Genomic DNA, 13,048 nt, shown 5'->3' with positions numbered 1-13,048 from the left:
TTTTTTCTCTCTATCTTTGTCTCCCTCTCTCTCTCTTTTTCTCATAAATTTAGATCTTTGTTTATTCTGGCGAATTCAGACTAAAACATTTGAGTTTGAAATGTTGAAACTCTGGGATATTGACATGAGAACTGAACACTAAGATCTTGAAAACTGTAAGCAGAAGTTTGGTTTGTCCTCAGAGACCTTTGTGTCAGTAAAGATGTTCAACATTAAGTCTAACATCAGCTAACTTCCTAAACTCTGTGTGCCTTCCCTCCTCACATTTTCACTTTCTTCCATTTGCCCTTCATCTGAACTCCACTTAGTAAGATTAATAGCTGTCATATATTTTAAATCACTGCTAAAGCAAGCATAAAAGCCCTACTTCCTTCTGTGACAAAAATGAATCATTTGTTTGCGTCTCTCGCTCTCCGTCTCTTCCCTCAGAGGGCAGCTGGCGGGGATGGGAAATGATGGAGGACAAAGGCCCCCGTGTAGCCGACTACTTCGTGGTTGCCGGTCTGACGGACCCGTCCAAGCCGTTGGACCAGGAGATCCACTTTGATGACGTGTGCCACAAGACGGCCAAGCCCAAAGCGCCCATCACGGACGTGGCGGTGGTGATCCGCTCCCTGGGCGAGGAGGTTCCTCCGGGGTTCGTGTGCATCGAGACCACGCCGAGCGGACACTCGGCCGATCTGAACAACGGCGGCCTCATGGCGCCGCAGATCTTCCTGTGCTACAGGCGAGGCCGCGACAAACCGCCGCTCATCGACCTGGGGTGAGTAACCTTTCACTGATTGATTTGATTAATCCCATCAGACCTTCAGTATCGTTATCAATTACTAACTTGGCTGACGATTATTTCAATAATTGATTAAACACGATTTATTTGATTATTTGCTTCAGCCCTATCCTCGGGTGTTATAAGTTAATCAATTTGTTAACGACCATTTTAATAATCAATTAATCGTGATTAATCCGATTAATTGTGTCAGTCCTACCCTCATGTTTCATTATCAATTACTAAATTAGTTGACAATTATTTTAATAATTGATTCATTGTGATTAATTTAATTAATCACTTCGGCACCACCCTGCAGGTATCATTATTGATTACTAAATTAGTTGAGTATTATTTCAATAACCGATTAATCACGATTGAAGTGATTAATCGTTTCAGGCCTGCCCTGCTGCTGGTTTTGAGAACCGGCTGTCTCCCTCTTGGTAATGATTCACTCCTGCTGCTTCGCTCTTCCAGCTTCAGGACATTTGAAGTTGATCTAAAAGGCTGAAGTCTTCTTATTTCCAGGGAGTGCTCAGTTCTGCCAGCAGCCGTTTTCTGTCGCAGTGAAAGGTGAAAGGGAAGCACTGTTACGGGTCTCTTCCTCAGCAGCATCACCTGACTTATGTGAATTCAATACTCCATCTTCACACACCTCAGGCAGGTGGTGACGACGCTAAACGGACTCATTCTTCTCCCCGACGCTGCGGAGTTCAGTGCTTATCTGGCACTGATGCAGCCGCTCTGCTCAGACACAATCAGCACCTCGGCTGCTGTGAGCCTGACAGGACTAATGGGTTTAAATGAGCGGGTGCAGCCATCATTTACACGCGTCTGCAGCTGTTGCTCCATGCAGCGGCGAATAGCTGCACAGCTGCTGTTTCAGATTCTTTTAACTTTAAGGCATTTCTATTTTAATGCTTTTCTGTTTTATGAACAGAAATATCAGATAGATGCTTCAACTTCTCAGTAAGCTGAAGTTAGAATATCAAACTTTCATTTTTTTGAAGGCTGAAACGATTAATCGTGACGAATCTGAAAATAGTAATCAATTAATCGCTAACTGGAGTATACAGACACAAATAAGGCTGTTTACTTAAAGAACAACACACTTAGAGCTGTGCTTATTCCAAAACTGTACAAAAATATCTATATTTTGCAATTAAAGTAAAAAAAAACCCATCTTTGTCTGTAAATGTGTTCAACCCCAAACTCGTAAAGTGATAGCTTTAGCTTCACTCCGTTTAAATCCCCAGGGCGGCCATCTTGTTTCACAAGCGTGTTTTACATCTGTAATTGTTTGGATTTTGAGATGAGGTCACAGAGAGGAAGATTGAAATGAAAGCCAGTTTTTGAAAATATTTTCTGTCTTTTTCAAGATAAAAATGTAAAAAAAAATATTACAATCGTAAATTTAACGTGGTGTAAAATAAAAAACTAAAATTGAAATGTAAATTTTAAGCCGTATTGCCGGACCCTAAATCCTAATTCTATTTGTTTTAAGAGCATGATTGTGTCTCTAAGTGAAAGCTGATTCTCTGATCTGTAAAAAATAAACTAAATAAAAGTGCTGAAAATAAAGAGCAGTTCCTGTAAATGCTTTTCAAACCTTTGACCTTCTTACACAATCAGATGTTTTCAGGCGGTTTGTTCAAGGCCTCGCTCAGCAAACACGCAGGTTGAAACGCCACTGAAATGCTGCGTTTGTCAATAATGGATGGATGAGTTCTGCTCTGGTCTGATGCATCTTAAAAAGGATCCTGCAGAAAAAGCAATTATGAATCTAACAGTTTTCCACTCAAAGATCTGTTTTCTGTTTTGCTTTCAGATATTCCCACAAAAACCCTGCAGAGTAATGGAGGATAAGGGAATTAACTGGGGAAAATTACTGCAATTTTATGGTTTAACTTTAAGTTCTTGCCTTTTGAGTGGTTTGATTGAAGGAAATCTTAGACATCTTAGTGGCATAAAGGTGCAAAAATTATCTTTTTATACATTAAAACCCTTCTGTAAGCTTCTTTTGTAATGTTTGAACAGTTTTACTTGGTGTGCTTGAGTTCAGATGATGACCAATCAGAAGAGTCAGTGAGGAAAATGAGTTTATAAGAAAAAACATAAAAATTTATTGTCTTTCAGGACACTTTTGTACTATATGCACATGTTCAAATCAATGCCAGAGTCTTTATTCCAGGGTCAAAACCGCAAAGAAAAGAAGAATGAACATTTTTCTTTGCTCAATAATTCTTTGCCGCAACCAGAACGTGCTGTTAGTTTGGGTTTGAACGCAGATCAAACTGCCATCCCTGTGATGTTTGAAATATGCATGCAGCAGTGCAGCAGAGCTGTCCATTTCTCTGCATAAATTGCTGCTAATAAACTGAATGTTTTCCATATGGATGAGCTGCTATAAGTAAGAGAAGAGAAGTTTTTGTTTTTATCTATTATGCATTCACTGAGGCTTTGTTCTCTTGTAAAGTGGTCCTGATTGATGTTTCTTCAGGCTTTCAAACTATTTCTAAGCTTTTATTCTAGCATTTATTGCTCCAAACTTGTCTTTATTCTTGACTTTGATGGCATGTAGTGTTGTACGTTTTCTAGATTTGTAGAGAAATGGACAAAAACTGTAGACCTGTAAAAAATACGCCTGAATTACCATCCTTCATGTTTTTTACAGAAACCTTTTAAAATAACATTTCTTCATATCTAAATTTTCTCCTATGTGTAGAGACAACAGTATTTCAAAGCTTGAATTTAAATATTTTTGCTTGTCTAGTTCATTTTAGAATGAAAAACTTGACAGATTGTTTGAAAAGTGTTGCTCATGTGAGTCTGAAGTTTTCACAGAGCTTCGCTGTTATGTGACAGCCTTTTTCCAATGTATTAAAATCTCTTTCCTCAAATTTTACACACCAAAACGGGACTTAGTGACTTAAAAATAAAATCTCAGATTTCAGATTTTAATCAATCCTCCCTCGCTTTATATTTTAAGAAGGTTATTACAAATGAGAGGAAATATTTTTAAAAAGTTTTTTTTAATCCTCCGTTCTGTGAGTTACACAGTGGTGTATTAGGGCCAAGCTACAAAATGTTTTGTTTAATTATGAGAATATAGTCATAATATTAGCAGAATAAAGATGCAATTTTACCAGAATGTTTCAAAATTATAAGAAAAAAAATCATTTTAATGAAGAAGAAAGCTTGGATAATTTTGTGTTGGAATTCTCATACTGCTAAGATTTTATTATATTACTGCACTTCTATTCTTGTAACATTAACTTTATTTTCATGAATCGGAAATCTTACCCTGACCCTCACAATCTGTCGTAGAAATAGAAGCTGTAAAACAAGATGGCCGCCACTCTGAACTGTGGAAACCCCACTAGAGAATTGGTGAAAAACAAATCCAGATCTTTCACAAATTAAATCTTCAAAAATCAAATATTAAATAAATGCATCTCCAAGCCCTTCCTCCATCTCATAACCTGATTTATCAGTAAAATATTGTTTTTGTGGCGCTTGCACCTGCATGGGTTATTTCCCTCCCTGCAGAGTCCTGTATGAGTGGAAGGAGAGGCTGAAGCAGGGCTGCCACCTCATCCAGACCACGCCCGCTGGTCGTCCCGCCAACATCAGCGGCAACTCCTCCCAGCGGATCTACGTTACGTACCGCCGAGCGCTGGACAGCCAGCCGCACGCCTCCCTGGCCGTCACCGACATCTGCATCATCATCCCGAGCAAAGGCGAGGCGCCGCCGCACACCTTCTGCAAGGTGGAGAAGAATCTCAACAGCAGCATGGTGAGGACACTTCAGACTACTGAAACGATTAATCCGATTAATAGATTATTAAAATTATTGTCAACTAATTTAATAACAAATCATTAACTGGAGCATACAGACTCAACAAGAGGCCATTTGCTGAAAACTCAGAGCAGTTCTTAAGTCAAATGTGGCCAAATGTTTTGCCTCTGAGGCCAAAACTGGCAAACTTAAACCACAACATTCATTTTTAAAAATGCAAAAATTATTTAATTGTTTTACCTGTTCAGTTTTATGAAATCTATTAGGGATGCTCTGATCAGGTTTTTTGCTGCCGATTCCGATCGCCTGCATTGGCTGCTAATTTTTCGCTTCAGGTATAAATGATACTGGCAATAAATTCACCTAATTTAGACATAAAACATGCAAAATACTTGCAGGCACAATGCAGCAGCTATTCAGTCAAAAGGACAACTGAAAAACCTTCAATCAGTAAAACAAAATTTAACAAGTAATATTTACCAAAATTACTTGCTAAGATTTTGTGTTTTTGCAGTGAGTGTCCATTGTTGTCCAGATTTCGTCACAAATAGACACTTCTAGTAGAAAACATCAGACTGATGAAGCACGCTCACTCTGCTGCACCGTCACAGATAGTTTGAGCTGATAAAAAGTGTGGAAAACCTTCATTATTGTTGTACAAAGCTGAAACATGGACTCATCTTATTTTGTCTTTCTGTCCAGCAGAAATCATGCAGGGCTTTTTTTCTTGCACTCTCCAGTTTCCAGTTACGTTTCCGAGTGCAGGAAATGCAGGAAGAACATGTGGTCGTATTGATCTTGGTGGCAACATTCCTTGTGTTGCTGCAGCACTCAGAGGTCACATGCATGTCTCAGCAGCCAAACTCGTTCCCATTTATCCCACATTTTCAGACACTTCTGGTTTTCATTCTTTAAGGATTCAGACTTTAGTCATTTATATGCAAAGTCATTTGTTCAAACAGGAGACTGAATTGTTTGATATTTTTAGAACAGTTTCAGCTCAGACTGGGTGAAAGCATCGTCTTTCCACAGGTCCATGATCTCACTTTGGTCTAGACTTTGACTGGACCAATCTAACACATGAAGATTCTTTGGTGTACAACATTTCATTAGCTGTGTTTTTTGCACATTTGTAACAGCAGCGCAGTCATTGACCATATAACTGCGCTAAGTGGAGGCAGTTTTTTATCGAAATATGTTTATTTTGCAAGCTGCAATGGAAACTTTTTTTCTGCATTATATGAATCTCATGAACAATAATTGTTACTACTGGCAGAAACCACGAAGATGGCAACAACAGGAAGTAGTTGGGTGCATGTTTTTCAATGACTTATACGTGAACAAACTTATTCATGTGTGATTTTAATTGTTTCTTATTTAATGGAAACAACATAATTGCGAAGTTGTTTTTTCTGTTTTTATTTTTTTTTAAACAGAATTTTGAGACATTTTTCTTGTAAAGTTGCGTTTTTATTCTGCTAATATTTTAACTTTGTTCTCAAAATTAGTCTCAGAAAGGGATGGTTGAAATAAAAGCAGTTTTTTGATATTTTCTGTCACTTTTTATCTCTTTTTTGAAAATAAAAGATTTAGAATCAGAAATTGGATCTGTTATAAAAAAAAAATTGATTTTATTTTCAAGCCACATTGCCAAGCCCAGGTTTCATAACTTTGTTTGTTTTTTATGAATGGATTGCTGCTGCAGTTACTTCACCTTGTCCTGCTTCCCTTCTTGTGACCTTGTCTCTGATTGTCCACCTTGTGCTCCTGCTCTGCTCCTGCCTGCAGTGGGGCTCCTCCGTTTACCTGTGTTACAAGAAATCTGTGGCCAAAACCAACGTGATCGCCTACAAAGCAGGTGAGCCTTCCTGATGCAGGTGTGTCTCTTAGCAGGTAAACCTTCATAACGTCTGACATCAGAAATGAGAGAAATCAGTTCTGACTGGTATTTTAAAGGGCCAGTATTATTTAAAATTGACTTTTTGAGCTTTACATCAAGTTTTTCCCTCAGTAAAACATACCTGGAGTTTTACCTTGATTCTTTCATGCACGTTTGAGAAATCCTTTAATCTCCATGGCAACCATTTAGCTGTGGAAAACGGCTGGTGGGAACTAGCTCCGCCTTTGAGGAGCTGTCTCATAAAGCAGCACCCACTCAGCTCCTTCAGACTAGCCAGCAGCAATTGGCAAACACCTGGTGGAGCTGCTGAGCTCAGTATAGGAGCTACTTCTCAGAGCAACGCTGGTAAAAACATTAAAGGATTTATAGAGGAGCCGTTTTGTGATGACTTCCTAAAGTGGAGATTCTTAAAGGGACGGAGGCCCAATTTCAACGTGTTATACTACTAAATGTTTTTAGTCATATTTGATGTATGTGGCTTTTATATAACAATTGTAATATGTTACATTATTGTGATTGTGCTATAAAACTGGTGTGTCTGGAAAACACAACACTGTCCCTTTAAATCATGAGCGCGGCTGTGGTTTGCCTCAGCATGGCTTGGCTTTATTGAAGGTTATTCATGGTTTATTTTGATATTTTATACGATGTAATTCAGTTGTTTTTGTTTTTCCTGCATGTTTGTGTCTTCGGGGATGCAGATTGCTCTGCCTGCATTTCTCTGCATCCTTTCTAACAGGTTGAGCCTCGCTGAAGCGTGTCTCAACCTGAAGCGATAAACTCCTGCTCTGTCAGTATTTCCGTTTGCTTTAAATCAAAACCGTGTTTTTTATGGTGACGTTATTGTTATTATTATTCAACATGAAACATCTGTGTGATTTGGACGCTAAGAAGTCAAATTGATTATTTTTCTGGCAGATTGAGTTTTGTTTACTTTCAGTCGGCAACATGTTGGTGAATCTGCAGGAAACTGATTCTGTCTCTGACGAACTGAGTGAGTCGGAGCAAAAAACCGCTGCAGATTTCTGCAGTTTGTTTCCACAGGAAGCTGCAGTAGCCATAGCAACCAGACCATCCATCCATCCATCCATCCATCCATCCATCCATCCATCAATCCATCCATCCATCCATCCATCCATCCATCCATCCATCCATCCATCAATCAATCATTTTAGGGAAACATTTTTAAGTCTGTTGGAAAAATAAATAAATGAAAAACATTTTAAACTCCGTTTCCTCCCTTTTCTCTGTGTAAAGATAAATCCCAGCTAAATGCTCAAACTGTCAGAGCGATGCGTCTGATGCTGTTTTATTCTTTCTTTTTTATTTTTTACATAACCAGGAAGTAAAACCTGTTTAAGACCCGTGGAAGTTGGATTGTTCAGAACAAGTACGTTATCCAAAGTTTGCTGCAGCTCGGTTTGAACAGCTCATTAAATGAAGTCAGGGTTTCATTATTTCTGTCCTGCTGACAGAGACTAATTACTCCACAGCCTCGTTACAAAGCACTGATTGATTATTACAGAGCCCAGCGTTTTTGCACTGACTCAGTGAGGCGCGTTTTAACGACGGTTTTAGCACTATTGGAAAAGTAATTTCACCTCCACAAGAAGTTTTGATTTGCTGCCGCAGAGAGGAGTTCACCTCACTATCACTTAAAGGTTGTTTTCTTGTTTTTCTGTGTCCTTTAAGGTTTATTCAGCAGATATCCGGAGGAGGACTACGAGTCTTTCCCTCTGCCGGAGTCAGTCCCTCTCTTCTGCCTTCCCATGGGGGCAACAATCGAGAGCTGGCCAGCAAACACCAAGTACTCCCTCCCTGTTTTCTCCACCTTCGTCCTCACCGGCGCGTCTGGAGAGAAGGTAAGCTGGTTAGACGTCATTTAACGCTCATTTTTATTCGCAAACATCTGGACTGCAGCATCAGATAAAAAACTGGTGACAGGAAGTCTGTAACTGTCACATATGCAGCTGTTGGGTCTGCAGACTAAACACATCTAAAAAAACACGATGCATTGCATCCCTAAAGGAAAACTGGGTCAGGCGTGTTGCAGTCAGTACAATTCTGCAAATTCACGACAAATTCAAAGAGAACACAAACATCTCTGTTGCAACACATTAAATATTTCATGTGTTTGTGTTTCCCACACCACTTTTTGACGTTGACATTATTTAATTCCAGTTTATGCAAAAGAATCTCATTATAAATCTATAAAACATCAAAACTTGTGAGCAGGTTGCATTTAATTTTGACCTTTTCTGGAGATTTAATTTTTGACATTTAGTTATTTTTCTCTAAAAATGCAAGAGAGATTATTTAAAAGATGTTTCAGTTATTAGTCCAACATTTCTGTTTTGTGCTCAGTGATTTATTTTTTTAATGTCAGAAATGATGCATAATCTTAATATTTTGAGTTTTTTTTCATAATTTTGTACAATATTTTATTTATTTTTTAAATTAAATACATTTTACTATTAATTTTTAACTTCTGTTTATGGTTCTGTTGTTGTTTTGCAGCATTTTAGTGCATTATCATTATTTAAAGTTCTACATAAACAAGGTTGAAAATAAAATAAGGATGCCACCGAATAAAATCTGTATTTAATGTAGAAAAATCCCTCCTAGATTTTACATCTGAGTTTGCAGATTCTTCAACAGAATTGAGATCATTTTTTTGGAAATATTTGGAATTTTGAGTTATAAAGTTGAAGAAAAAACGGAAAAATTTTAATTTAATGTGGAATTACATATTTGCATAGATTTGCATATATCTGTAGCACAAACATCTTTCCAGTTTCCTGTTTTTATCAGCAGGAATAATTTTGTAACTTTTTGACTGCGAGCCCTTCACAGTTTGGTTGATCATCTTAGCTTTCAGATTTCTCTCTAACGTGTCGCTGAGTCTCTGACTTGGTAAACATAAACGCGACCTCACCGCTCTGGTTCTCGGTTTGTGAAGTGTTCCTGCTGCGTTTAGGCCGGAGCCGACCCATATCGCTGAACCGTGAGGTGAAACACAATCGGGATGAAAACAAACAACCTCCAGAGTGCAGCGATGGTTTAGCGGCGTCGGAGTTCAAATAATGTCGAAACCGGCTGCCGAGTCGAGGCTCTGTGTGTGTGTTTATGTTGGGAGAAAGGCAGGAGGTGTGTGTGACTCGACTTTTAACGCAGCTCAGCAGGATGGAAAGACTCAGTTTACCTGAAGAGAATCACCTGACAAACAGCGCAGATATGAAACTGAATCAGCAGAAGTTAAAAAAATTAATTATTAGGAAGAAGACACATTTTTTTTCTGGAGTTGGACAAACGTTATTACAACTAGATACATTAACCCAATTACAATTACTTGAGTAACTTCTTTTTTTGAAAAAGTTTACTTTTAAGAGTATTAAGCGTATATCCCAAAGGGAAGTACAGCCCTGCACCACATTGATGTTCACATGTTGATGTCAGGACATGTGAAGGAATGCCATGTTATTTCATTTGAGGCAATAAAATGTTATTTTCTTATTTAAAAAGGAATTGTATTGTTTATTTGCATCTTTTAATATATTTCTAATAATGCATAAAAAAGATTTGTGATTAAATGAAAAATCTGCAGAATGTGCCATTTTAAAAATCCGATTAATTGATTAATTTGCCGATTAATCGATTAATTATCAGAATAACTGATTAATCGGTTACTAAAATAACCGTTTGTCCAGCTCTAGTGGACCTTCAGCATATATGAAGTGGATTCACTCGGATAATTACCGAGTTACACAGTGAGGAGGTCCTGATGGAAGTCGTTTCAGTGAGCAGCAGCGTGAAAAGATGGATGTGATTTATCGCCTTCTCCTGTTTCAGGTTTACGGTGCTGCCATCCAGTTTTATGAGCCCTACCCACAGGAGTGCCTGACTGATACGCAGCTCTCCCAGCTGGGCCTCCTGAGCCCAGAACAATGCAACGCCTCTCCGTCCAGCTCTGCAGCGAATGCCGCCATCAATCCTGGAAACGGCGCTGCCAGTGCCAGCTCAGTCTACACCAACAAATGCATCTGCCTGCTGTCCCACTGGCCCTTCTTTGACGCTTTCCGCAAGTTCCTCACATTCCTCTATCGATACTCCATCTCCGGCCCGCACGCGCTGCCCATCGAGAAGTAAGCGCTGCCGCTTTAAAGTGGGCCCATCATGCAAAAATTAACATTTTGTACGTTTTAGTGCTTCCATTTTGGTCTCGACTGCTTCTAAAAACAACTCGGCTGCTTTAAAAACTAAAATTAATAAGTTAATATTTTTTTGGTGTCTGGAAAATGAGCCGTTTCAGAAACCTCCTGTTACTTGAGTCACACTGCAGTGTTACCTAGCATCCCCAGCCAAGCTGGTTACCTAGCAACCCAGCTTCAGCAGGTTTGGTTTGGAAAAGACAAGTGTTTTTGGACTTCCATTTGACTCTCAACTGTTTCTGAAAACAGTTCAAACACTTAAAAAAAAACAGCCATTTCCTGGCAATAGGTTAATATTTTTTTGGTGTCTGGAAAATGAGCCGTTTCAAAAACCTCTGGAATGCTAAGTCAAATTTGACGGTCCTGTGCCGTTACCTAGCAACCCAAGCAAAGTTCAAACATGTTTGGTCAGCTGGTTTTACTGCTGTATGCGCTGTACAATGGCAGCTGGAAACGACAAGTGTTTTGTTGTTGCCTTACTGTCCAGAAACCACTTGCTGCATTCTTTCTGTTTGTGCAGTAGGCTCCACTTCTGTTTTTCAAACATGTATGGTTGTATAATTGTGCATCTGTTTGCAGCCATTTTCACATGCAAGTGTAAATGTTGAGTTTGGGGGATGTGGCTAGCAGCAGCTTATTTGGATTTAAAGTGACAAGACGCCCTAAAACAAACTAAAATCTGATTGTCCAAGAAGGATTTTTTTCCATTTTGGATAAAAAGTTAATAAACATGTTTTGTATCACCAATAAATCTGTCCCAACCTGTTCAAGGAAGCATAATGAGTCACCTTGAAAACAAGTTTTAACAATTCAGTAAGTATATCATTAAAAAGGCAGCAGATGGTGCCAAAGAAACGGTAGACGGTTTCTGGAAGTCTTGGTCCAGATGTGCTTTCTATGGGAAACTTCACTAGATGAGTACATTCCTTTAGTCTGATTTAATGAGAAAATAAATGTTACATAATTATAAATATGTTTTTGACTAAATTTAATGGTGACTCCTTAAATCCATTGTGTTTCCTTGTCACAATAAGCAATAAATCAATTAATCGCATACTAAATTAAAACAAGCTCAATAATTAAATTTTTTCCTGATTTATAGTTTCTCTCTTCTCTCTTGTTTTTACCATAAACTGGTTGACAAAAGTCCTCTTTTTTGAAGACTTCATAATTCATTTTATTTGTCATTTCTGATGTTTTATTTTGGATAAATACATAAAACAGTTCCAGTGTTAAATGTTCATTAGAATTTAATGTTTGACAATGTGTTCTTGCATTATTACCATTATATTAGTTGAAAATGGTCTCAAAACACCAATATTATCGTTTATTGTGACAACTTCTGGGACAATTTATCGTCCAGGTAAATTTATCATGTCTGGTCTACTTGATTTGTTGCTTATTGCTGTCAGATATTGTCTATATTTTTCCCAGCAGCCCTGATTTTCTGCTGGTTGAATCAGAGACTCGGATGGTGCTGCCTTCATTCCTTCACTTTAATAAGTCTCTTTTTTCTCCACACAACAAAAAAGTGCAATTTTTATGTTTTTTGTTGAAAGAAAAGGTTTTTTTTTCCTGAAATTCTGCTGCTGTGGTAATGTGAAACAGCCTTTTTATGTCCCCCTGCTGCACATAAAAGACATTATTCTGCCACCCACTGCTGTTATTTCTGGCCTCACGTCCCCCGTTCTTCTTCTTCTTCTTTTTTCCAGACATATTTCTCACTTCATGCACAAAGTTCCCTTCCCGTCCTCCCAAAGGCCTCGCATCCTGGTGCAGGTAAGCTCTTTAATTGCAGGAGTGAAATCGGTGAAATTTCTCGGATTGCCTGCTGGGTTGTGTTTGGCTCCTCCATTATGGATGAACGTTTCAATGATTTATTGCAGGTGTTTGGTGTTTTTGCTTGGTTGACTCCATTTTTTTTGCAGCTTTCTCCTCATGACAGCCTGATGTTGAGCCAGCCTGTCAGTTCTCCCTTACCGCTCAGGTGAGAGCAGCAGGTTTATTCACCAGCCTAAATATTCCCCTCTGACATTAGATGCAACTTACCGACCTTACTCCTGAAATTAAATACGATTTTTACGTTTGTCTTCCTCAGCGGAGGAAGGTTTTCCACTCTGCTCCATAACCTCGGTCCGGAGAACGCCATCACCTTGCTGGTGTTCGCCGTCACCGAACATAAAATCCTGGTCCATTCTTTACGGCCGGCGGTGCTGACCAGCGTCACAGAGGCGCTGGTGTCGGTAAGTCACTGTGTTCACGCCACACTGACACCAGAAACCCGGAGAACGACTTCCAGCTTGTTGTCCAGTCAGATTATCAAACTCTTTTCTGTCTTTATGTAAGAATGATTTTGTGCAAAAATGTAACAAACA

General features: G+C 38.8%; 1 protein-coding gene across 9 annotated transcripts in view; it reads left to right on the top strand.

The window, feature by feature from the left end:
* The window catches only part of LOC106953207 (C-myc promoter-binding protein-like), a 69,710-nt gene that overhangs the window by 18,091 nt on the left and 38,571 nt on the right, over positions 1-13,048 (top strand). For all 9 annotated transcript variants that reach the window (XM_015041802.1, XM_015041800.1, XM_015041806.1 and 6 more), the window contains exons 2-9: positions 430-763; positions 4,316-4,562; positions 6,354-6,423; positions 8,158-8,327; positions 10,315-10,607; positions 12,386-12,452; positions 12,602-12,660; positions 12,772-12,916. In XM_015041802.1, coding sequence (XP_014897288.1) covers positions 453-763; positions 4,316-4,562; positions 6,354-6,423; positions 8,158-8,327; positions 10,315-10,607; positions 12,386-12,452; positions 12,602-12,660; positions 12,772-12,916 — 1,362 coding nt within the window. In that variant the 5' untranslated portion in view covers positions 430-452. The remainder of the gene's footprint in view (positions 1-429; positions 764-4,315; positions 4,563-6,353; positions 6,424-8,157; positions 8,328-10,314; positions 10,608-12,385; positions 12,453-12,601; positions 12,661-12,771; positions 12,917-13,048) is intronic.

The sequence above is a fragment of the Poecilia latipinna genome, unplaced genomic scaffold (genome assembly GCF_001443285.1).
Source record: "Poecilia latipinna isolate Pla-1442-1.1 unplaced genomic scaffold, P_latipinna-1.0 Scaffold569, whole genome shotgun sequence".
In the NCBI taxonomy this organism is placed as follows: Eukaryota; Metazoa; Chordata; class Actinopteri; order Cyprinodontiformes; family Poeciliidae; genus Poecilia; species Poecilia latipinna.
Note: the sequence above shows the minus strand (reverse complement) of the source record. Positions and strands in the feature narration are given on the sequence as shown.